Genomic DNA, 24,506 nt, shown 5'->3' with positions numbered 1-24,506 from the left:
TCCTAGAAGAATGTGATGCAGACGGACCTGTGCGTGGAGGAGGCCCTGGGTTTCACGCTGTTGTGGCCAAGAAGGCCTTTATGGCTTCAAGGTCCCCTCTGTAAGAAGGGCTGAATGCGAGGAGTCTGACCCCAAGGCGGTGTGCCGGGCAGCCCGCGCCCATGAGCTCCCGCGCACCCTTTTCCTTCAGGGTCGCTCCGCAGTCGGGCCTGGGAGGAGAGGACGGGGTGTTTCCGGACTCGGCCCCAGGCCGCCCCTGCGTGGCCGTGACGCGTTCGCCCCGCCTGCCTTGGGTGGTGACGCGGGTGGCCACGCCCCCGCGCTGACGTCACCGGCCCGGTTCCCTCTCCGGGGAGCGGCGGCGGACGCGGCTCCCACCCCCTCCCCTCTCGCGGGCTCTCCCCTCCCCGGCGGCGGCCGCGGCCCGACCCTCTGCAAGGCGATGGCCCGGGCCCCGAGCGCGGGCTAGCGTGCTTGGGTGCCCGGCCATGGGCTGTATCGGCTCTCGGAGTCCGGCGGGTCAGGGTAAGAGGCGGAGGCCAGGCACCGGTGGGGAATCGGGCTGCGGCTGCCCGGTGCGCGGGCCGCCGGTGGGTGGGGGCCTTGAGGAGGGGGCCGGTGTCGGGGAGAGGGAGGAGCCTGCACCGGGGAGGCGGGCCCGGCCGGAGGAGGGAGCGAGCCGAGCGGGGAGGGGGCTGAATCGACTCGGCCTCGCTCCCACGGCCTGCCTGCTTCTGGGCTTTGCGGTGCAGACCCGTAGTCTTTACGCCCGGATTCACACCGCTGACGGGGGCAGGAGGCGCGCACAGCCTTGGGAGGGGCAAGTTGTCTACGGCCACTGGCCTTCCACGCCCACACACCCGCCGCCCCCGCGGCCCACACCTTTCCTCTCCCGTGCCCTGGGAGTGGCCCTTGCTGGGAACCTGCCTCTCCTAAGCTGTGCCCCAACCCCCTTAAGAAGGTAGCCTGCAAGGCCTGTCAGGCACCCCACTATGGAGTTTTTTGGCTAAAACTTAACTGCTTCCTTCAGAATCAGATGAGTGATGAAGGGGACTGAGGCCCCCTTTGGGGCACCTGTGAGCACATGATCACCATAATAACTTTTTGTTCCTTTCCCCCACTCCCAACAAAATCATCCTACCTTGTGGTGGGAGAGAGGAGCCCACAGAGAGGCCATTAGGGCTTCCTACAACTGGTGATCCCTGCTGCTTGGATCTTGGTTCCTATGGATGGTGGTGCACGTTGGGGCCTGGCCTCAGCGCTATGCATCTGAGGTCCGCCAGTTTACCTAAGGGTCATGGATTTCTCCAAGCCTAAGGCCAGGCGGGGACTCACTTGTGAGGTTGAGGGCTGGGTTTGGTATGGGTCCTGGGCTTTCAGAGCAGGTGGTTAGTCATACAGGTCTTAGTGTGGTTTGTACTTAAGATTCTTTGGAGCTAAGACTCTGGCTGAGGTTTGTACTTTCTTTGGGTTCCCATGAAGAATTCTGGGATTTGTAGTCCTAAATTAACCTCATGACTTTTGAAGCTGAGAAGCAGCAGACTGCTCTGATCCCTCTGGCCCTGCTAAGGCTTGGAGTTCAGGAAGTCATTCTCTCCTGTAGTCAGGGGAGGGTTTGGCTGACCTCAGGACTGGCTTTGAGAGCCCTGATTAGGTACCAGCTGGGGGCCAGGGATGGCCTGTAACCTTGTGTCTTCCTTCTGGTTGGTAGCATTTCTGGGGACCACCAGCTGGCTGAGGCTCAGGGACAGAGACGGCTGCTCCAGCTAAAGGTCAGTTGTGATGTACATTGCCTGTTGGCACTGTCTAGGGGAAGGGCCTCAGCTCCCTGAGCTCTAGAGAGCTCTGCTGGGCCCCTTGCACTCCCACCTCCTCAAAGCCAAGAGGAAGGAGTGTTCTCCTTATGTGACTAGGCACAGGTTCCAAGTGGGGAGGGGACTGGCTCAGCATCCGGAGCCAAAATAAGAATAGAACTGGGAGCTGAGCCTGGAGCGGTTCTGGGCTTTTGGTTCTCTGCATCAACACAGCCAGCATGCCTATGATTTCTGTGCTGGGCAAAATGTTTCTGTGGCAGCGTGAAGGGCCTGGAGGACGATGGACTTGTCAGACAAGTCGCAGAGGTGAGACCAGGGAATGTAGATGAGATCTGGGAGGTGAGGGGAAGCTGAGAAGTAGGATGCTCAGGTGGCAAAAGGACAATTACTCTGGCTTAGATCTTGGGAACCAGGATGAAACAGGAACAACCAGGCCGGGGACAGACAGGGCATCAGGAAAAAAGCCTTGGGGGACAAGGGGGTGAAAGTAAGAAAAAATCATAGGTTTGTCAGAAGAGAAAAAAGCTGCATACCAGCGGATGCTGGCGAGAGGAAAGACCAAGAGAAAGAAGGTACCAAACCTGTAAAAGATCCAAGGTGGTGGTGGGGAGAAGGATGGCGGTGGTGATGGTGGTGGTGGTGGAAGAACGTGGTGTGCTTTCCAAGATGAATGAATGGGTTGGCCGAAAAACCCAAGATTTTCAGAATTTATGAAAGTTTAGGTTTCATCCCTAGAGTTCTGATGGCAAAATACATCCCGAGGAAGGGGCCCAGTGGGCTGCCACACAGTGGCCCCAGGGGCCTGAAGGTCAGGAATGTAGGATAGGGGTCTTCAGAATTGTGGAGAGCACCAGGTGGTTGCTGGTATCCTGGGAGGTGGGGGAGGGGTGAGGAGAATGATACGGCGCCGGATGAAAATGGGGATTTTGACAGAAGTGGGAGCCCAGGTGAACAGCCTTTCCCCCACCCCTCAGTGGCCTCGGACCCTGCTTGGGCTGTGGAGTGGATCGAACTTCCTCGGGGCCTCTCTCTATCTTCCTTGGGATCTGCTCGGACCCTCCGAGGCTGGAGCCGGTCCTCCCGCCCTTCCTCCGTGGACAGCCAGGACTTGCCAGAGGTGCTGGGCCCCTGGTATTGGTAGGGGGAAGGGGGGCCGCATTCACATGAAGGGGATCTGTATCCCCCACCCCCGCCTCGCCAGCCTGCTTCTGGCTCCCTTTTCCTGCGAGCGGAGGCGCTATCCGGCCGGCCGGGCCCCAAGGCCGCCCCCGCGCCGGTCTGCTCGGCTCGGCGTGGAGCCAGCGGGCGGGCTTTGCTCGCGCCTTGGGCGCTGACGTCAGCGCATCCCAGGCCGTATCCCGGGAGACCCTGTTGCATGGTGATGGGTTGCCAGGGAGACACACACCTTTTCTTTGGGCCTGGGCCGCAGCTGCGCGGAGCGCCGGCACGGATGGCGGTGGCTGGGGGCAGTGAGGGGAGGGAGGGAGAGCGAGCCAGGAAACACCCAGCAGGTGCTCCTCCCCCCAGGCCTGGCCGGAAGCTAACGGCGCCACCCTGGGGCCCCTGTAAGCCAGGTACTGAGACGGGGGAGGGAGGGGGAGGGGAGCAGAGGGTGGGCCCGAGGTCAAGGGAGCAGGTGTGGCCCTTCTTGTGAAGGGTGGGAACCTGATCTGGAGAGCTAGACAGTTCTGGGGAGGGGGCATGTTATCTCCGATTTCATTCATTCATTGAGGCAAACGTTTGCGGGGCTTGCCAGGGAACACTGAACCAGGTGCCAAGTGGAGGAAGGAGCCCAGGTAAATCAGAGTCAGGCCCTGCCATCCCCAGATCCCTCAGGAGAGATGCGAGGGCAATGCTGGGGTGGGGGTGGGGTGGGGGTATTGAAGAGACAGAGAAAACTGTACTGAAAACATAATAAGAGGCGACACTTGAGTCAGGCCTTAGATGGTAGGGAGCATTTTGTCAGGCAAGGATGGCGTTCTTAGCCCAGGGGAGAGCTGGGTTCTTTTGGCTGGAGGCAGGAGGGCTGTTTGCTGACAGGGAAGGTGGAAGTGGGGTTTTCTTGGGCAGAGAAGATCAGATGGTGGATTCCAAGGCCTGGAAAGGGGCAGGCCCTCACAGAGTGGGCTCCTTCAGTGCCTGGCTGTGAAGCTAGCACTTCACTGGGCAGTGGAGGAGCCCAGAAAAGGTTTTAAATAGGGACATGTGACCAGTTGCACTCTGGAGAAAATTGTTTACATTTATACTTTGCCTCATTCATTCAGCCTATGTATTTAGAAAGGTTACTCTGTACTGGGCACTGTGCTAAACGCTGGAGTGCAGCAGTGACCAAAAGAGACCAAATTCCTCCAAGGGCTAGAGACCAGTAAGGGAGACCAACGAGAGATAGGGAAACACATGGAGTAGACCCATGATTATACACACAGGGTATGGGTATGTTCATAGAGGTTGGTGACTTGCTACAGAGGGAGGATGGACACCTGGTAGGATGGCCAGGAAGACCTTTCTGAGGGAGTGTTGTTTTCAGCCAAGACCTGAAAGATGAGAGCCAGCCAGCTCTAGGGAGGAGTGAGAGGAACACTTACACAACGTTCTAGGCTGAGAGAAGCGCCTGGAATTGTAAGAGCTTGAGGGGGCACAATGGTGCTCATCTGGACCTGGGATATTGAGGGCTCAAGGAAGGGAGCAGTGGCAGTGGGAACAGCAGGGAGGAGAAAAGCTTAGGGAGAGTTCATGGTAATGCTGAGGTTGGGAACTAGCCTGAATGGGCAGAGTGGTTGGGTGTTGCAGTGCAAGGAAGTCAGGAAGCAGGGCCAGATGTGGGAAAAGGGGTTGGGTTTGGTTTGGGTCATGCTGAGTTTGTGGTAGGCTGTAGAAACAGCTAGGAGACTGGGATGTCTGAAGATTGAGAGGAGGAGAGGGGCAAAGAGGAGAGAACCTGGGGGAAGTCCTTGATGACATAGGACTCCCTATGGCATCCCTTCCTTTTTTCTTCTCAAAGCCCCCCTTCCATGGTTCTTGACTTCCCAACCGCCCACCCTCCCTCCTTCCCTCCCTCCCTCCCTCTGGGAGCTGGGAGGGTGGGGATGGTAGCTACAGTTTTGTTCCTTTGGGTCAGCCTGAATCTCTGTTGCTCCTTTAGAGGACATAGCTTGCTGATCCTGGCTTCTTACTCTCCCTCTTACGTATCTCAGTGGCCACTGGGACCTAAGTACTGCCCTGACATTCCCTTCCCAGCTCCCATATCCCCTTGACGCTTTGGGTGGGCCATGGGCATGTAGGGGGATGCTGCTGTCAGAGGAGCACTGACCTTTTGATGCTGTCACCCAAGGTGAATGTTGGAGACACAGTCGCGATGCTGCCCAAGTCCCGGAGAGCCCTAACTATCCAGGAGATTGCTGCACTGGCCAGATCCTCCCTGCATGGTACGCACCCCCCCCACCACCACCCCGCCCCACCATACCTCTGGCCCACTTTGTCCTTCCTTCTTCCTTTTGCACATACCCTCGGGGACTGTATCCTGTGCATTCTTGCTGGGATCTCCCTCTTCCTCCCCTTCTCAGAGGAATCTCAGCTCCCTCCTCCCATTCAAAGGCACGAGTGGACCCTAGCTACCACCACCCTGCACTGCCCTCCCTGGCCTGTGCCCTAACCAGGCTTCTTCCTTCTGCCCCACCTGCAGGTATTTCTCAGGTGGTGAAGGACCACGTGACCAAGCCCACGGCCATGGCCCAGGGCCGAGTGGCTCACCTCATTGAGTGGAAGGGCTGGAGCAAGCCAAGTGATTCACCTGCTGCCCTGGAATCAGCCTTTTCCTCCTATTCGGACCTCAGTGAGGGTGAACAAGAGGCTCGCTTTGCAGCAGGTGGGAAAGGGTCAGCTACACATTTGTCATTGGGATGCTCTTTCCACATGCCCATCTCTTCTCTTTCCTGTCTCCAACCTGAGCCCTCGTCTTAGCTCTTTAGCTAACGAATTCTGCTGGTGAATCTTCTCTGCTAATAAATTCTTTGTCCTCCCTGACAGGAGTGGCTGAGCAATTTGCCATTGCAGAAGCCAAGCTTCGGGCGTGGTCTTCAGTGGATGGTGAGGACTCCACTGATGAATCCTATGATGAGGACTTTACTGGAGGAACTGACTCAGGTAAGGGGTAGGCAATGCTAGGACCCCTAGCTGGGGTGAGACTGCCTGAGAGGCCTTGTGATTCAGAGCTCAGCCTTTGGAAGGGGAGGGTGGGAACAGACCCTGGCCACGCAGTCGCTGACAGTCTGGGGGCAAGAGGGCTTTCCACGTTCCTGGGTGGGCAGTCAGCAGCTGGAAATGGAACAGTTCCTTTCATGTACATGCTGAGCCTTCTGTCTGTCTGGGCCATTGGGCTGTGTAGTCCAGAGACCTCACGGACACCTTCTATGCAGCTGCATCTCTGGGAGAGTCTGCTGTGCCTTGCCTTTCCCTTCCTGGGCGGCCTTTTGGCCAGCTGCAGCAGCACAGATGAGCTGCGGCAGCATAGTGCCTCACAGGGCCATGGCCCTAGGCAAACAGGAAGGCGTGCTGGGCCTGGACTGCCCACAGGGCCATGCTGGCTCAGGCTCAGCATCCTCTCGAATTCCATCCGAGACCTGCCTCTGGGCCTTTCTCTGGGCCGATGCTCGCAGAGGGGACGCCGCGGGGCTGTGCAGCTGTGCACGGCCCTCCTTTCATCTTCCCATTCCCAGAACACACGGCTGACTTTCTCTGTAGCTTCTGGGCTCATGCCTCACAACACCCCACCCCCGATACTTCTTTGCCTTTGAAGATTGCCTCCACCAGCCCCTACCTCTCCTGCTAATTAACAGATTCTCCAAGGGCAGTACAGCAGAGCAGATTGGCAATACATTAGACTTCTGCTGTGGTCCAGAGGTGACTGATTGGGATGCCTGAGGCCAAGAAAGAGCCCTGAACCACAAATGTTCTTGTTGATTGAGTTCCAGGCCTGCTTTGACTCCTGGTATAACAACTAACATTTATCCAAGGCCACTACTACCCCACGTAGAACCTTTGTGCAAATTTGAAAAAAAGCACCTCTTTCTCTGGCGGGCACAGCCCCAAGCTAGGCCATGCTGCTTGGTGAGCAGAAGGGTGGGCTGAACTCTAGTCTTCACTCACTGCCTTGGATGGGCTCCCCTTGCGCGTGAACCACCAGCACACGGCCATGCGGGGCATCCCCACATTTATTGCTTTCTTACTGTGTGCTGTATTCTTTTGTTCTCTCAACAACCCCATAAGTAGGTATAGTAGATTCCCCGATTTACCATAAAGGAGATGGATGCACTGAGATGTTGTGACGTGCCCAAAGTTACTCAGCTCCTCCCAGAGCTAGGGGTGCCAGGGGTGGCGTGGGGAGAACGTGGCTTCCAGGTTGGCCAGTTGAAATGGGGCTAATAGGGGCTCTCTTCTTGTCTCTCCCTCTGCAGATATGGCTGGGCAGCTGCCCCTGGGGCCCCACCTCCAGGACCTCTTCACGGGCCACCGATTCTCCAGGCCTATGCGCCAGGGCTCTGTGGAGCCTGAGAGCGACTGCTCGCAGACCGTGTCCCCAGAGACCCTGTGCTCCAGTCTGTGCAGCCTAGAGGACGGGTTGCTGGGCTCCCCAGCCCGCCTGGCCTCCCAGCTGCTGGGCGACGAGCTGCTCCTCGCCAAACTGCCCCCCAGCCGGGAAAGTGCCTTCCGTAGCCTGGGCCCATTGGAGGCCCAGGACTCGCTGTACAACTCGCCCCTCATGGAGTCCTGCCTTTCCCCCGCCGAGGAGGAGCCAGCCCCCTGCAAGGACTGCCAGCCTCTCTGTCCGCCGCCAGTGGGCAGCTGGGAACGGCAGCGGCAAGCCTCTGATGTAGCTTCTTCTGGGGTGGTGTCCTTAGACGAGGATGAGGCACAGCCGGAGGAACAGTGACCCACATCATGCCTGGTGGCGGCATGTGTCTCCCGGCTGCTGCTGGGGGCAGAGCCTCTGTGCCCAGGTGCGGGCTAGAGGCTTCCGGCAGAGCTCCAAAGCCTAGAGGGCTCCTGGGAGCACTCACTCCTCCGTTGTGTGTTTTGCATGAAAGTGTTTGGAGAGGAGGCAGGGGCCAGGCTGGGGGCGCATGTCCTGCCCCCACTCCTGGGGTTTGCCGGGGGTTGCCCGGGGCCCCTGGGGCATGGCTACAGCTGTGGCAGACAGTGATGTTCATGTTCTTAAATCAAAAACGCCACATACACATTTCCTCCTTGGATGATGTGAACCCCGAAGGGGGTGGTTGTGACTGGGCTGTGTGGGGTGGAATGGGAGGGAGCCCGGCCCCTCCTCCCCCTCCCCCATGCCTCTCTCTTCTCTGCTTCTCTCCACCTCTGAGTTCATGTGCAGTGCTTGATAGAATCACCCCTACCCCAGGGCGGGCTGGCTCTTACCCTCCTGGAGCCTAGGATTGAGCCGTCCCCCAAGGGCCCCTCGCCCAGCTGGGCTCGTGCTGTGCTTCGCCTCTCCATCATCTCTAAATCTTCTTCTTTTTCCTAAAGAAAGAGGGGTTTTGGTCTGTTCTTTCAGTCGGATATTCTCTGGGAGGCACTGGATTGATGAAATCATGTACCCTCCACCCTTTTACTGGCCCTTTGTAGGGTGTGGAGGCAGAGTCCAAGCGGCTCACAGCCTGCCTGCCTGCCCCATTCACAGAGCTCTCAGAGTGGAGCTGGGAGAAGGAAGGGGGAGGCTCTGGGTTGCTACAGAGCTGTGACTTTGATGTTCTTCCAGAAAGGGCCACAAGGGGGCCACATGGGTGGTTGGGCAGTTGTCTGCTGATGCCTGAGCCGGGCTGGGGCAGGAGCAGGAATCGTGCCAACAAGTGACAGTCATGTGGGAGTGTCTGTCCCTGGGGAGGGAAGAGTGTAGTGTCTTTCTTGGCTGAATGAAAGGCCAAAGCTACAATACCGGGGGCCTCTGCCCCAGCTAGCGTGTTGATAACTAAGCAGTGGAGGCCTCTGTAGATCCTGTGTTCTACACAGTGAGCTCTGGAGTTTGATGGGCTGTAGGGGGGTGTGGGTAGCTGCAGAATTTGGAGCCTTGTAGGCTTTGGCAGATAAGAGGGCCCAAGGTAAGAACAAGAGCTGATGGGCACAGGCATTCTATATATAAGTGGCTCATTAGGTGTTTATTTTGTTCTATTTAAGAATTTGTTTTATTAAATTAATATAAAAATCTTTGTAAATCTCTATATACATCTGGTCATTGGAGGAGGTTCCAGTATAAACCCATCTTAGTTCTACCCCTTTCCCCCTCAGAGGGACTCAGGGGTCAAGTAACTCCTATCCTGCCAGGGGGGATGCTGATCTTCCTGCCCATGGAATACTTGCTGCAGGTGGGCACTGGGTCAGATTCCAGGTAGGATGAACCAGGAGGAGGAACTTAGCACCCCAGGCCTGGAAGGGGGTGCTATGGCTCCAGCCTTTAGTGTAGCTGCCTCCTTTCCCAAGGCAGAAGGAATAGGAGAGCTTCAGGATGGGCCAACAGCCATGGCCACTGTCATCTCAGGCCGCACATTGAGGGGTTCATTGGCACTTGTCATCGCTGTCAGAAGGGCTCCCCTCCCGGGGGAGGCCATGATGGGAGCGGGGCCCCCAGAGTGCATGCACCTCCGTGGTTTCTGTGTCGCTGCTGCTGGTGGCACTGTCGCGGAAGCTGGCGAGGGGTGGCCGGACTTTGACGCCCTGTGCTGTGACAGAGCCCTCTATGGCCTTCCGGAGCTGGAAAGGGGAGAGGGTCAGGTGCATGGACTCCGAGCTCCTTGCTCAGACTCCACCCCCAGGTGGGCTGGACACAAGCCTACATGACTTTTTCGAAGCAGAAATGGTCTGATGGCTATTATCATCTCACCTCCTTTAGCGTGACAATCCCAATGAGTCTGCCAATACTGGTGACATAAGCATGGTCCACTCCCAGTAGTGAGAAGATGGTGTGAGTCTGCGGGGTTGGGAGAAAACATACTGGATGTCATATGCCAGGGGACAGTTTTAAATTACTGGCCAGAGGGGCCCAGGACAGGTGGGAGGGGTGCCATAGATGGTGGGTGGAAGGGATGACCACTGGAAGGAAAAGAATCATGGGAATGTTTCTGCAGCCAGGCCTCAGAAACTTGGTGGTGGGAATCTTTATGTTGCTTACGTTGATGGAAAAACAGAGAAAGGAAAGGATTCTTTGTCCCGTGTTAGGAGGATGATGGAGGAGAGAGCAACTGTTCAAATGTGACATCTAATGATTGGCCAGGCACTGGGCTAGGTCATTCTGAAGTCAGCCATTGATTTCAGTCCTGTTGGAAGTATGATACCCATTCTATGGGAGAGGCAGCATGAGGCTCAGGGTGAAGGGACTTCGCAGCTCCAGAAGGAGCTTTTTTAACACACCACAGGAGGAGGAAGTATAGCCCCAGTCCTGTGCAGATGTCCAATCAGTCACACAGGTACCTAGGAGGGAGGTTCCATATCCTTTAAGGGTACTGGCCTTGGACTCTGTGGCTGACACATGCTTCCCGTTTGCCTCCAGTTGTCTGGCAGTTAAAGTGTCCCTTCACCCTGGCTCTGACACTTCAGTCATGGCCTGAAGCACTGTCTTGCATACAGTTTGCCTTTTCTGGGGCCCAAGCAGCATCCCAAGTGCTGTTGAGACGTAGCTTGAAGTCCAGGGAAGTAACAGCTATCCACATCCTCCCATGTTTTTGTTTTGGACTCTTGCCTCAATTTTCAAATGTAATAATCCCCAGGGCTCAGAAATTGTCAACTAGTTCCCCTTGTGGTCTAAGTAGATTTTCTTGGGCCAGATGTCTTGAAAAACGCCCTACTGACACAGCAGTTCCTGGAGTTGGGGCCTATCACTTATTGCAGTGTTGTGAGTTTGTAAGCCTCTTGGCTTAGTGTTTGAATCAAAATGGGCATTGATAACCCAGCTTTTTGAGTACCAGTTACTCAGCACTCATTATAACCATCTTAAAGCTTTAAAAATATTTTCTTAAACAGTTGCTAAATTTTTTATTAGAGGACTTCCAGAACTTTCCTAAGTCTCCAGCTAAGGCATGACAATACTTCTAAAGGCAGAAGTTCAGTTGTAGACTAAGTTTTTCTGTGCTCCTTCAATACCTTTATCGTAACTTTCATGTGGTTAGCAAGTACTTCCTCATATCCAACTTGAATCCTATGTGCTACACGTTTCCTTTAATTTCCTCATCTGACTTCAGAGGGAAACAGATCTTTATTAGGAGATTTCTTGTCTCAGTAATTCTGTAGCTTTGTCTCCTTATGATTTAATAATCCCTCTATCTTCTTCCAAGTATCTTATTAAATCATTCCTTGGATTTTTCTTTTTCTCCACAATCCTGATGAGAATGAGCCTCTGGCAGGCTTATATGCCTTTTAGGTTTGCAAACCACCAGTCCTGGGCAGTCACCAAGTGCTGCCGATCTGCCGATCATCCTCAACATCTTGGCTGTTCTCTCGGACTCCCTCACCATCCTTACCAGGACCAGGCCACAGCACCCTCACTGGTTCTGTTTTTGGTCTCCCCTCCAACTTGGCTCTGCCAAGCTTTCTCAAACTTGAGTTAGAGCCCAGACTCCCCAGAATGGCCACAAGTCCCTTCCCAAGGCCATCCCAGCTGGTCCTTCCAGCCTCAGATTCAGCCAGGCACTCCAGCTTCCAGCCTCCCATAATCACTCTTTTCCTGAAGACCTCAATTTCTTACACACTTCAACCCTTCCCTGGCTACACTGCCTTCTCAAGTCACCCTGCTGTCCAGCAGTAAGTAGGAGTGTAAGCAGTAAGTAGGAGTCCTTTACATATATTGAACTCCTACTATGGCCAGCACTGTTGTAAATCTCCTGTATCAAGTCCTTCATCCAAAGAAAAATCTATGATGTAGGCACTCTGATCCGCATCCTGCAGATAAGGAAAGTGAAACATAGGCTAAGAAATTCACCAAGGCTACAAAGCTAGCTAATGCACGGCAGACGGAGGATCTGGGTAAAGCCCAGCTGGCCTAGCTTTGGCACCCTAGCCTCCCCCACTGCTTGTCTGTAGGTGGCCTCAGGATGAATGTGGCATCTAGCTGCCATGGCTGGCCAGCTCTAGTCTCCCAGGTTCCTAAATAGTTTCCAGTGGATTCCCTCTCAGCCTGAATGTTCTCCTCCTGAACTTGACTGGGCTACTACTAATTGATTCTTCAGGCCTGCAAGGACATTTTGAATTCTAATCTTTTATGTTCTTATCACTTCCAGTTCTTTGTACTTTTGTTAGCCAGTTCCTCAAAGGCTTCTTCTCTTCCTCTAATTTTTAAGTTTGTAACAAACACCTACTTTGTTCTTTTTCACTTTAATTAGACACCAGGGAGCCTGTTGGGAGGGCCTGCACATCTTGGGCTTGGGAACAGTGAATTGACGGGAGAGGGACAACAACACGGCCTTCTGAAAGAATCCTGGGATTGGGGCCAGGAAATCTGGGCTCTGGGCTTCATTCTGCTGTACTGACTTGGGCAAGTGATCTCCTCACTGCCTCAGTCTCTCAGGGTATTAAAGAGGTTAAGTTCCTAGGCTTTTGGGTCAGACTGTCTTAGATTCCAGTCTGATAGTGCTGCTTACTAGCTGTGTGACCTTGGGCAACTTGCTTAACTTTTCTGAGTTTCAGGGTATTAAAGTGGTTAAATTCCTAGGCTTTGGGTCAGACTGTCTTAGATTCCAGTCTGATAGTGCTGCATAGTAGCTGTGTGACCTTGGGCAACTTGCTTAACTTCTCTGAGTTTCAGTGTTATCTATAACAACTGGACTATCGCAGTATCTATTTTACAGTCCAGTTGTGAGGATTAAACATGTGAAGAGCTTAGCAAGTCCCTGGCGCACAGCAGGCACTAAAAAAAAAAAAAAAAAATGGCGTTATTATCCCTATCATTATGGGATATGTGAGGACTAAGTAAGATGATAGAAAAACTGCAGTGGTCTTAGGGAGAAAGGCTTTAAATAAAAACTTAGTGTATTCTCAGGCCTATATATTTTTTTCTTGCAATTGTATTGTTCCCTACTTTCATCTGAGGTCTTTACCCAAAGGTTTATAAGTTCCTTTATTGCCCTTTGCTTTTTTTTTTTTTTTTTTTTTAAATTACCTTTTGCTTTTCTGTATCTTTGTGCCCTGTTCTTTCTGGCCTAGCTCCTTCTTGTCCGAGATAGGCTGGCTCTTAGGCACAGCTTGCACCTCCAGAGCTGCAGACCTTGGGAGTGTTCCTCCACTGCTGGCAGCCCCCATGTCTTGGAGGCTCACACGTCCAATCTGTCAACAATTTAGCTACAACGCTTGGTTTCTACCCCAGCATCCTGCCGGGTTTGCCTGCATTCCCTGCCTTCGCATGGAAGTTTGAAAATGCCTGGATGATGCCCCTCCTCTATGCTGGAGAGTCCCCTCTGCTCTCCAGTGTCAGCCCCACCCTCCAAACTGTCTGCACTCAAGTTTTCTCCCCACTTCTGCAGGCCGGTTTGCCCTTCTACTGAGCGATTTTCCTGTGTCCCTACCAGTTTTCTTCTGGCCTACATTAAGTCAGACTTTCTGGGGTCTGACATTCCAAGCCCCCCACTGGGTGTTTCACATCTCTGTTTATCTCTTCTCTGCAGTGTCCCCACCCCTACTTGGATGTTTGTTAGCTTGTTTATTAGATTTTCTTATCCTGCCTGTTTCTCACCCATTTTTTTCAGCGTGAGTGTATCAGCCTTGTTGGGTGCTGGCAGCCTCCCGCCTGGCTCTGACCCTCGCCTGGCCTTCTGGCTTCCACCCAGCTCAAACCCTGTCTTTGTTGCTGTTTTGGTCCAGAGTTCCCCGGGGGCAAGGCTGAGCAGAGGAAAAATGAGGCCTGGCTCCATGGTAGGCAGGAAGAGGCTAAGGGGCCCTGGATCCTGGCTTCCCATCCTTTGAGGTGATGTGTCTGAAAAACATCTCAGCAAAGAGCCCACCCTCTGCTGTTCTGTTCCCCTACCACACACACACTGGCCTGAGCCCAAGCTGTGGGAAGACCTAGATCCCCACCCTGTGCTCCTGAGAGCCCAGGCCAGCCCCTGGCCATTGACCCTACCTTGTGCAAAGAGGTCCGCTCCACCAGCTGGAACGGGGCAGGGTCAATCTTGCAGTCACTGAAGTTGACAGGTTCGTCTAGCTGTTGTTCCTCCCACTCCAGAATCTGAGAGGATGAGACTGAGAGGATTAGAGGGATGGGGCCAATAGCTCCTCTCACCTCCCTGAAAACTGGCCTGCCCCCTTTCACCCCACGGTCCCTCCCATGGGGACAGCAGCCAAGATGATGACTGAACACTGCCAGGAAAAATGAGGGGCCAGAGTCCAGTCACACCTTACCTCCTCAGGAGTCATCTCGCTTTCCAGGTCTGAGTCACTCTAGAAGAGAGGGAGGGAGGTTGGCAGCTAGTGGCTGAGGAGAGGTTGAGGTGGGTGTATCTGCTCCCCAGCGTGGGGAGGGTTATGCTGCTAGCCCCCAGCCCTACCCGGCTAGGGCTCCTAAACTGCAGGAAGAGAGGGAGCACTTACCGCCAGGGAGATTCGGACCCGCTTCAGCTTGCGCTTTTCACAGGATTCCGACTTCTCCAACTTGTTTAGAGCCAGAGAAAAGAGGAGTTGATGTTACAGGGAGGGTGGTGAGGGTAAGCAGTGGGGTTGAGAGGAAGGGCATGCAGCAGGGACATAGCTGACATCTAGGGCAGAGGGCAGGGAGAATGGAGGCAGGCTTTGCAGGGTAAATGGAGAGGTGGTCTCAGCATCAGGGAGACAGAGAGCTGGAAAGAAAGAGACAGATTTCAACTACTCACCTCTGAAGCAGCCTCGGGGGGTGGACTGCCACAGAAGAGGCTCCTGAGGGCAATGCCTGCCTGTTCCATGCTGCCTGCGGTCCCAAACACAAGGCAGGAAGCGGGGGGGGGGGGGGGGGGGGGGAAGGAGATGTCATCTTCGAGGGAGGGGACCAGCGGGTGAGGAGGGCAAGAGGAGAGGTGTCCTGGTGTTACCCCTCGCCCCTCTGGGCAGCCTTTTACCTGGGATACGCTCAAGCAAAATCTTAGGGGCCGTGTTCTAGCTCTGTTAGTGGGGGACAGGCTCACCTGTGGGACTCTCCCCAAATTTCATGGCATTGCTGGGCCCCCTCTTGAGAGCAGGCTTCAGGGGCTTGTGAGTCTCTCCCCGGGCTGCAGGGAAACCGGGGTCCTCTGTGTTCACCTGCATGGGCGGGAAGGGGCCGGTGAGGCTAGAGCCCAGATCACCTCTGTGTCGCCCTCCCAATTAGTCTACATGACATTCAGGAAGTGTGTGTGATTGTGGGGTTTTCCTCCTCACTTGGAAGCGGACGGAGGTCTCAGGGCTAGGGGGACTCTCCTGATCAGATGGTGGAGAGGTCTGGGCAGCTCGACGCTCTTGCATGTACTGCCTTCGGCGGGCTGGGCTCAGCTGGGCCCCCAGCAATGCCACCACCTGCGAGCGCTCAATGGAGCCCAGGAGGATCATGGACTCTGGATAGAGCAGGTGGGAGGACTCAGGAGCTGGGGATGAGGTCCTCCTACCCACCCCCACTGGCCTTCTTTCACACCCAGAGTGTGGCCTTGGACATAGGCCACACACCAGAGGGAACTCCTGGCTGGCAAATGCTGGCCTGCTCCCTCTAGAACCAAGGACACTGGTTCTGAGCTTCCTGCTCCCTCCCCCTTCCTGAGAAGCAACCCTGGGAGATGCCCCTAGCGCTGGGATCCCCTCCTGGTCTCACCAGGGGACTCTACAAGGGCCAACATGCGGCCCTTGGTTCTGTGCAGTGCCAACCGAAGGTCCCGGAAGGTGCAGCTGAGGGCCACATGGGGAACATCCCGCACCATGATGTCCTCCACTCGCATCCGGTACTGCCTGAAGGCACAGAGAGGAAGCATTTGGCTTGTGGTCAGGATGGGGAGGGTAGCCCAGAGCACCACCATGCCAGGGCCATAAGGAAGGCCCCAGAGGTCATGGGGACCAGGGCTAAGAGCCAAGGAGTATTTCTGCTTTCAGTGTGATCAGGTGTGGGTGGGGCAGCTCTGACTAGGAGGGAGCAAGGTGGCTGGTCGTCGAGCTTCACTGTCTGAGGACCTTGCTGGAGGTGGGTCTGAGAGGGGTCTTTCTGACCCTCACCCACACCCCCCTTGTCGCCCAGCCCTCCATACTGGTGGCGGCCCCAGCCCAGCTCAGGCAGATAGGGCAGTTTCTTGATCCGGATGATGCTGTCATAGAGTGAGGGCTGTAGGCTCTGGGCAACGGCGTTGGCCAGGATGACGGCGATCATGACAGGTAGGATGTGGGCAATCTGGCCCGTGAGCTCGAACACGATCACGGCTGTGGACACTGTGTGTGTCACTGCTCCTGCCAGTGCAGCTGCCCCTGGAGATAGCCACCCTCAGTCTCCTCAGGCTGCCCAAGTCTCAGATGACCCTCCCCACCCAGAGATGGTCCTCTAGGGACCCTCAGGTTCACCCAGTGTAGACAGAGCAAGGGACTGGCTTCTGCAGCTGAGGGAAGCCTGGTTCCTGCCAGCAGGGGGCACCAGAACCTCAGATACGGTGGCGTCCCAAGGGGACCTGGAGCACTCACCCACCACTGCATAGCCCCCAGGAACGATCCGGTAAGTGCTGCTGTCAGTGTGAATCCCGTCTGGGAACCAAGCAGCCATACTTTCGCCCACCAGACGCCCAAATGCTGCTCCTTCAGGGAGGGGGGGTGGGAAGAGAAACAGGTAGTGGAGGGGGAGGGCAGGGGCACTAGGAAGAGAGAGGGTCAGAAGGTGGGGGAGGGGCCAGTGGGTCACTCAGTACAGGGGACAGGCAGGGGGTAGGGGTTGAGGCTGGACCAAAACCCGTTCCCAGGCAGAGAGGGGCTGGCCAGGGGGTGGGGAGGGTGCAGGCTTGGAGAGGAGGTGGCTGTGGACTCACCGATAACAAAGACCGGCATGAAGGCCCCGCAGGGCACCGGGATGGTGGTGGCCAGTGCAGACATCCAGAACTGCAGGCAGGAGGCGGTTCAAACAGGCAGAGGCACCCCCAACCCTCAGGCAGTCCCCCGCTCCACCTGGAGGAGCCTAACTTGCTTCTCATCAGCCACAAACTCCCAGCTCTCCCAGAATTCCCCAGAGGTGAAGGAAGGGTGAGGACTCCAGAACTAGATGGCTTAGCTTCAAATCTCACTCTGTCATCTCGCTCTGGGCCAATTATATAACCTCTCTGTGCCTGGACTTCCCATCTTTAGGACGGGGCTACCGGCAATACCTTTCTCGTAGCACTGCTGTGAGACTTAAAAGGAATGACTCTGTGGAAAGTGCTTAGAACAGTGTCTGGCACCTAGTAAGCCCAGGTCAGCAGCTGCTATATATACAAGGAAGGAGCCCTACCTTCATGAGAATGAAGATGACCAAGGTGAGGAAGACGTTGGCACGTGGTGGGCTCCAGGCCTGTGAGGTTCCTGGTGGCTCTAGCTCCTCCATCAGGCCCTGGCGGACCCATGTCCGGTTGTCAAACAGGGTGACCAGAGTTTCTTTCTGTGAGAGCTATAGGTGAACAGGTGTGCCTCAGGCCGGGGAACAGCCAGGATGAAGGGAAGGGGCCCACAGGAGAACAGAGGCCGTTGGCTTTAGAAGCGATGTACCCCAAGGGAAAGCACAAGTGTCCATTCTGCCTGGGTTTACCTGTCCGGCCATGAACTGTCCAAAGCCAGGGGGGAAAGTCAGAGTGGAGATGAGCAGGGTCACCAGAGCCGGGAAGAGCAGGCGTCTAGGGATGTAGGTTTCATAGCATCAAACATGGGTGGTGTACCTACTACAGACTGGTGATAGGCTGGGTGCCCTCACGTACCTCAGGGCTGAGATCACAGCGGAGTCTCAGCTCTTACATAAAAGCACCCAGTTGGGAGAGAAGATCCCCTTTGGTGTTCATGACATGATGGCCTCAAGGGTGGTGGCCATCTGGGGTTATTATAAACCCAAATGCCTTTCTGTTGGCTCGAAACTCCCTATGTAGGTAGCAGAAAGTCCAAACCCCCCACCCCCAGCCCTCTCTTGGACACCTCCTAGCTGTGACTCCTCCCCATGCTCCCAGAAGCCCCGGCTGAAGGGCGCATTGTGTGAGTGTGGAAAAGCTTTTGCCTCTGTGTTTCTCTGTGGTGACTTAGAGTGAAGGTCGGTGTTGGGAAAAGCTGGGGTCACTCGTGAAGTTGACCAAAGGTGCCACAGGGAGCAGGTTCAGTGGGCTGCCCTTTCTCTGAAGGACGTCAGTCCCAACAGAAGTCACATCCCAGGCCTCCCCACTCCTAACCCTCAAGGTCACAAATGAGAGAGCTATGCTCTAGAGAGAAAAAAAAATCTCACCCATCTCCGTGCTTCAACAGGAGGAAAACTAACACTCTCTAGGGAGTGCTGCCATCTGGCCAAGCCCAGGGCCTAAGGAAGGCTTAGTCTTCTTTTATAATATATATATTTTTAAATTTTATTTTTAAGTAATTTCTACACCCAATATAAGCCTCAAATTCATAACCCTCAGATCAAAAGTTGTGTGCTCTTCTGACTGAACTAGGCAGGTGCCCCGTGGAAGTCTTACTCTTTAATCTAAACTGCCTTGACTAAAAATTTAGAAGTGCCAATTTTTGGGGCACCTGGGTGGCTCAGTGGTTGAGTGTGTGCCTTTGCCTCGGTGTGTGATCCCAGGGTCCTGGGATTGAGTCCCTCATTGGGCTCCCCACAGGGAACCTGCTTCTCCCTCTGCCTGTATCTCTGCCTCTGTCTCTCATGAATAAATAAATAAAATCTTAAAAAAAAAATACCCACCCAAAGTGCCAATTTTGAGATAATCCATATAAAACCCTAAATGTTCAATTATCCTGGGAAACACCACTGGCTGATTTTCTCAATGAAGCACCGTCTTTAACTGGCACTTTTAACTACTAGTTGTCATCCCACCTGTCATTGGCCCTCCTGCCCCACTGTGACCCTTGCACAACCCAAAGGGGACTAGAGAGGAGCCCAGGTCCAACTCACTTCTTCATAAGGAAGCGGTTGATGGTTTTCTGCTTCCGCATCACCTGGACAATCTTCCTGTTCAAGTAGACAAAGAGCGCTCCCCCAAAGCCACTGGCAATACTGGAGAGGGAAGAAGGATCGAGGTAAAAGGGGTTTTTCCCTTCCTTACCTCCTCCTCTCTGATGCACCCCGGCTCCCTGAGCTCCTCACCCAATGACAGCAAAGGCTGGCAGCTCCTGGAGGTCGAAGGGGAAGTCAAGCCGGAATCGGGTTTTGAAGAGAGCCGTAATGGTCTCTGAAAGGAAAGAAGAGTAGCAGAGGGAGACCGGCATTGTGTTTGGGCCCCCACCTGAACCATCTCAGGGGCTCTCCTCATTCCCCAGGTCCCCCCACCCCATACCACCCCAACCTTCATCACGGTTCCAGACTGCCAAGACCCGGAAGATGAAGGCACTGAAGGTGGCAGCAAAGAAGCCCCGCCAGTAGTTCCGCACGGCGAAGAAGGTGGAGGTGACCTCGATGCTGAATAGGACGCCTGGGTGGGGGCGAGGCAGAGTGCCACTTGAGGCCTGGGCCCGGCCTAAGGACTCAGGGCCAGATGAGAGGGGCACAGGAGGGGTTTCCAAGGGCAGAGCTGGGGGGCTCCACTGACTGCCTACCTCCAATAGGTGCCGCAAAGCAGCAGCCTACTCCCACGGCACAGGCAGCGGCCAGCATCTCTGTGTTCCGGGACTCATTCTGGCAAGAGTGGTAGTAGTGGTTGGAGACGGGCATCAGCACAGCCTTGGCAGCCCACCCCTCCCCTCTACCCTACCCCGGGCTCCCCTTTACCTCATAGATGCCCCCAAAGAGGGAGAGAAACTTGCTGAGCAGAGCAGCACACATGCTGGCGATATGCACAAAAGGGCCCTGGGGGGTGGGGACAGGTTGTAAGTGGGTAAGGGACACACCCTGACCTTGGTCTGTGTTCTTCCTCCACTGGGAGGGACTCCTTTATGCCCCAACCCGAGGTTACCTCTTTGCCAAGGGGCATCCCACTGCCGAGGGCACAGGTCAGCCCGATGACCTTAGCTACAAAGGTCTTCAGGGTGAGGTATTCCTTCAGCACTACTCCCCGCAAGATGGTCTTCATCTCAGGGATGCCGGACCCTGGAGAAGGTATAATTCCAGGAGAATCATCTGCTGTGCCCATTTCAAGGGGTCCCATCTCCACCCTCCCCTTCTCTTTTATTGTACCGACAGCCTGAGGAGCCAGGATCTGTGTGAATCCAGCTGAGAAGGTGATGAGGACAATGGGGTAGGTGACCCAGGCCAGGTACTGGAGAAAGAGGCTGGTGTTCAAGCCCCGGGACATCCACTGTTGGGCTGTGGGGAGAAGATGAGCTGCTAGGCCCCGAGTGCACACACCCAGTCCCCACCTAGCCACTGGGGCATACTGATATGACAAGCTGTCCCAGGGAATACCAATCGCAGAGAACTGGGCAGGAGGGGTTGAGGGGGGCCCTGGAGGGCATTCGTTGGGACAAAAATCACACTAGGTAAGAGGGGCGGCAGGAAAATTGTGGCCTGTGGGTGTGGCGGTGATTATGCCTGAGGAGGGGGCAGTCAGGCTGGCTGGGGAACACGGTCAGTGACCAAGTAGCCAAGATACTTGGACAAGCGTGGCATGGAGGGAACAGGTTGGTTCCTCCCAGCCTTCCCCTTGCCAGTCCTTGTCCTTACCCTGTAGACAGGCAGCGATGGCATAGTCCATGGCCCAGCTAACCAGAGCCATGAGAAGCCCCAGCAAGACCAGGAAGATCCAGTCTTCACCAACCCTGGACACTAGGAACTTATGGCAGCGTACGGAACAGACTGTGAGCAGGGAAGGGAAGAATGGGCAGGCTAGCACCAAAGTGCTCCTACCTCTGCGCACCCCCTCCCCCCAAAACCTCCAACTTCCCAGTGAGCAGCTCTATGGCCCCTGTCAACGCAGCACAGCACAGCCAGGTCTCCTGCCCCAACCCAGGTCTCACTGCGGCATCGGGCACAACGGCTTTGTCCATATTCCAGGAGCTCCGGGGGAGCCCGAGAAGAAGGTGGACCCCTCCAGGTCTCAGGCCCTCCCAGGCGAATCCGAGCAGCTTCCTCTTTGGCGAAGGCCCCAAGGTCCTGAGTATAGCGGCCATACATCTGAGCAATAGAGATGATGGGGGCATTAGTAGATGTGGGCGGAGTGGGGGCCACTGCACTAACTCCCCTTCTCCCAGCCTCCACATTCTATGCCTCCTCTTGAATCCACAGTCCCCACTTGGGCTTGGGGTGTGGAAACAATGCACACTGCAGACTGTGGGGGCTGTCCTGGCTGGAGGGGACAGGGACAGCTGAGGTACAGGGCACAGTGCTGAGGGTAGCAGAATAATCAGTCCTCTTCTCCCAGGCCTGCTGGGGAGCATGGAGGAGGAGTGGGAGGGAAGGCCCCAGAGGAGGAAAAGATGGAAAAACCTAGGCAGTCCAAAAGTGGGAGGAGGGAAGGTCAGAGAATAAGGATGTTCAAGGACAGAAGGGTAACAATGAGGGCCTCAGGGAACTGGGGGTAGCTGAGTTGGGCCTAGGAACAGGCGGGGCCTCAATCCTTATCACGTTCCTGCTGGGCCTCTAGCCTGTGACCAACTCAGCTGCACCCTTCCCACCCACCCTAATCCCCTTGTCCCTATTCTCCAGTGCCTGCCCCCGCCCCACCAGCCTGCCAGCCCAGCTGGGAGTGGACAAGTCTCTGGGTGGGTGGAGAGCGCTTGGTGGCCTCAGCCCCACTCTGCAGCTGCCCCAAGCCCAGTGGTGGGTTGGGGGCCAGCAGAGGCTGATGGCCAGGCTGTGACTTGTTGGGGTGAGAGTCGGGAGAGTCGCTGCCGAGACCTGCCAAGCTGGGCGTGTGTTGGGGGGTGGGGAGGAGTAGATTCCGGCTGCCACCCGCAGAGCTTCGGGACACAAAGGGCTCCTGTTGGGGCTGGGGTTGGTGTGTGTGGGGGGGCAGTAGGGAGGGGAAGATAGAGACAGAGAGAGAGAGAGAGAGAGAGAGAGAGAGCACCAGAGAGAGGAGAAAGGGGGAAAAGTGAGGCCAGAGGAAGGGGCAGAGAAGAGAAAGGAGGAGAGGAGAGGGCAAGAAGGAAGGAGGAAAAGAGAGAAAGAAAGTAGAATACAAAGAGGCGGACACGGTGCAGGAGGGGGAGGTGAGTGTGCGGGAGAAAGACAAAGGGATTAGAAGGAGAAGGGGGAGAGGCTGGAGCAGAGCGTGTTCAAGAGAGAGCGTGACCCTGAGGATCCGTTCCAGAGATAGAGACCAGGCGAAGGAGGTGGAGATGTGGCTGGTGCAACAGATACACACCATTTCAGAGGTCAGGTGCCTGGCTTCTTTGACTAAAGCCCCATTCCCAGCCAGTGCAGATTGATAGACACCTCCCCCCTACCCAAAGACTTGTCCCCCACTTCTTGCCCCACCCCCACCCTTACCACCTGTCTCTCATCCTTTCATCCTGTCCCTCTCTTATAATGGGGCACCTCCCAGCCCCAGCCACAGCCCAGGACCCCTCCTTTTGGAGATGTTCCCTCCCTGCCTCCTTCCTGGACAAATTCCAACCCAAGCTGGTAAAAAGGAGCCACAGGGCCCATTCCCTTTCCTAGAGTTTGGGTCCTCTGCCCAGTGACACAAGAAGGGGCAAAATGTTTCTCGAACACTAAGTTACAGTGGTGGCCATGAGTCAGCTCAAAACCCCAGGACCCCTGCTTCTAGTGAGGTCAAGGGGCACCCCTGAGGTGGGTGGGGGCTGGATACCCAGAGTCAGCATGGACAAAGGTCCCAATTTCCACACCCATTCCTTGCTTGACACATCCTCCAGAAAGCTCCTGTATCCTAGGGTGGCAGGCTGCCTTTCCCCCCCAGAGAATCCCTAAGGGTCCCTACCAAGGCGGGGTTGCCAGCTCCCCAGGGGTCAGGGCTGGGGGTGAATTTGGGTCTGAACATCTTTCCACACACTCTTGTTTCTACCTACAGCGTAGTGCCACGCACTTAGTGGGGGCAGAGGGAATGTCTAGGGTGGTGGAGATGGGAGGGAAGAGAGAAGTTCAAGGGTGCGAGTGGCGCTGGGGAGGGGTAGTGGGGTGCTAAGACCTCAACCCAGGTGCGAATGGGGAGAGCAAAGAAAATGTGTTTCTGTGGGGGTGGTGAAGGGAAGGACACCTGGGATAAGCACCTCATGTCCTCGTTCCGTAGGCCCCCCCGCCCCAGCTGGATGCAGCTTTCCACCCTTTAGCCCTCCAGCCTCTCAGGCCCCCGAGCCTCGGTTTCCCCAGCTCAGAGGCCGCGGCGGGCTGAGGGCAGGCCCCCGGCGCCGGGCTTCCCAGGTAACCCGGAGCAGCGGTCCCGGAGCGTCGTGCGAGGGCTCGCCCGGGCTTACCAGGGTCTGCTCGTACTGCAGCGCCCGCGGCTCCATCCCTTCCGCCGCCGCCGCCGCGGCCCCAGCGGCCGCCATCTCCGCCTACAGCCCTCCGGCCTCCCGCAGCGACTCGGGCTCGGGCTCGGGCTCGGGCTCGTCCCCGGCCCGCTGAGCCCGCGCCGGCACCGTCCCGTCCCTGCCGCCCGGGCGGCCGAGTGCAGAGTGCGGCGGGCCCCGGGCGGGCGCTGCTGGCTCAGCCTCCCGCTCGCGTTCCCTCCTCGGCGGGCGGGCCGGGGGCGGTGCCCTCCGTGCCGCTCCGCCCGCCCGCCCATCCGCAGGGGCCGGCCCAGCCGGGCGGGGGTCTGCGTTGGAGCGGCCTCCTGGGCACCCGGGAGGCGGCAGGGGGCGCTTGGAACGTGCTAGGCTGCGCCCCCTCGGCGCAGAGGCCCGGGACGGAGAGGGGCGCCGGGGGCGAGGGGGCGGGCCCGCTGGCACGTGGATGGGCCGGGCCCGGCCGGTGGCGCCCAGTGCCGGGGCGGAGGAGGGGCAGGAGGGGCAGGAGGGGCAGGAGGGGCAGGAGGGGCAGGAGGGGCTGGGGCTCGGGAGGGCCTGGGGCCCGGGGCGGCAAAGCCGTCTAAATCACACCCTTTGGGCTCAATCTCTCAGGAGTGACGCCTTCTCTTGCCTCGGGGTGGGGGGTGGGGCGGGCAGCGGCTCAGACGGGCCTCGCAAGGCCCCTCTCTGCTCCGTCGAGGGTGAGAAGCAAAGCTGGAGGGACTCGGAGGGGGACGCTAGGCCCAGAAGGCGGGGGTGAGGAGGTGATGCTCGGAACTGAGACCCTCCGTGTCTCAACCTCTTCCCTCCTCCTCCTCTCCAGGGTTCCTCTTCTAGGAAGTCACACCTGGAGCAACCTGGCCTGCGGGGTGTACAGGGGTGGAGACAGGGAGGGAAGGTGAAGGGGTGAGGCCCGAGGGGAGAGATGTCTAGGTGCTGGCGAGGAGGCTCCTGGAAGGCGGGCGTGGGGGTACAGAGGTCGTTTTTCCCGGGCTGGGCCCAAGGAGAAACTCGAGTAGCTGCTGACGTCTCGCCACCTGGGGATCTGTGTTCTCTATCAGGGTCTGGAGAAGGATGGAGCAGAGGGTGGGGTGGGCACAGGGTGGATGGGCAATGTATGAGAGAGCGTGTCCGGGGAGAGGCCGGCGCCCAGGAAACCGGCAGTGT

General features: G+C 56.5%; 2 protein-coding genes across 9 annotated transcripts; one reads left to right on the top strand and one right to left on the bottom strand.

Moving 5' to 3' along the window:
* The first annotated feature begins 51 nt into the window (after positions 1-51).
* Positions 52-9,037, top strand: FAM131A (family with sequence similarity 131 member A). 6 transcript variants are annotated; one of them, XM_026007290.2, is made up of 7 exons: positions 292-525; positions 1,712-1,772; positions 2,789-2,931; positions 5,146-5,239; positions 5,497-5,679; positions 5,841-5,957; positions 7,268-9,037. In XM_026007290.2, the coding sequence occupies exons 4-7, from the start codon at positions 5,170-5,172 to the stop codon at positions 7,741-7,743; spliced, it is 846 nt and encodes a 281-aa protein (XP_025863075.1). In that variant the 5' UTR covers positions 292-525; positions 1,712-1,772; positions 2,789-2,931; positions 5,146-5,169; the 3' UTR covers positions 7,744-9,037. The 6 variants fall into 6 exon arrangements, with proteins under 6 accessions (XP_072608669.1, XP_025863075.1, XP_025863073.1 ...); XM_072752569.1 differs by having other exon boundaries at positions 351-525; positions 2,789-3,388; XM_072752568.1 differs by lacking the exon at positions 1,712-1,772 and having other exon boundaries at positions 52-525.
* On the bottom strand, positions 8,956-23,569 carry CLCN2 (chloride voltage-gated channel 2). 3 transcript variants are annotated; one of them, XM_026007285.2, is made up of 24 exons: positions 23,307-23,569; positions 20,889-21,045; positions 20,596-20,727; positions 20,110-20,238; positions 19,889-20,022; positions 19,705-19,782; positions 19,533-19,611; positions 19,283-19,408; positions 19,084-19,168; positions 18,892-18,993; positions 17,548-17,632; positions 17,254-17,409; positions 16,799-16,868; positions 16,461-16,571; positions 16,037-16,250; positions 15,610-15,743; positions 15,186-15,358; positions 14,954-15,068; positions 14,666-14,739; positions 14,388-14,447; positions 14,199-14,237; positions 13,921-14,025; positions 9,697-9,783; positions 8,956-9,566 (listed from the first exon to the last, which is right to left on the bottom strand). In XM_026007285.2, the coding sequence occupies exons 1-24, from the start codon at positions 23,379-23,381 to the stop codon at positions 9,372-9,374; spliced, it is 2,715 nt and encodes a 904-aa protein (XP_025863070.1). In that variant the 5' UTR covers positions 23,382-23,569; the 3' UTR covers positions 8,956-9,371. The 3 variants fall into 3 exon arrangements, 2 of the variants coding, with proteins under 2 accessions (XP_025863070.1, XP_025863071.1); XR_012000438.1 differs by lacking the exon at positions 14,666-14,739 and having other exon boundaries at positions 14,388-14,632; XM_026007286.2 differs by lacking the exons at positions 8,956-9,566; positions 9,697-9,783 and adding an exon at positions 10,820-11,747.
* Between the last annotated feature and the right edge of the window lie 937 nt (positions 23,570-24,506).

The sequence above is a fragment of the Vulpes vulpes genome, chromosome 3 (genome assembly GCF_048418805.1).
Source record: "Vulpes vulpes isolate BD-2025 chromosome 3, VulVul3, whole genome shotgun sequence".
Classification (NCBI taxonomy): domain Eukaryota; kingdom Metazoa; phylum Chordata; class Mammalia; order Carnivora; family Canidae; genus Vulpes; species Vulpes vulpes.
The sequence above is the reverse complement of the archived record's forward strand: the minus strand, read 5'-3'. Positions and strand labels throughout refer to the sequence as shown.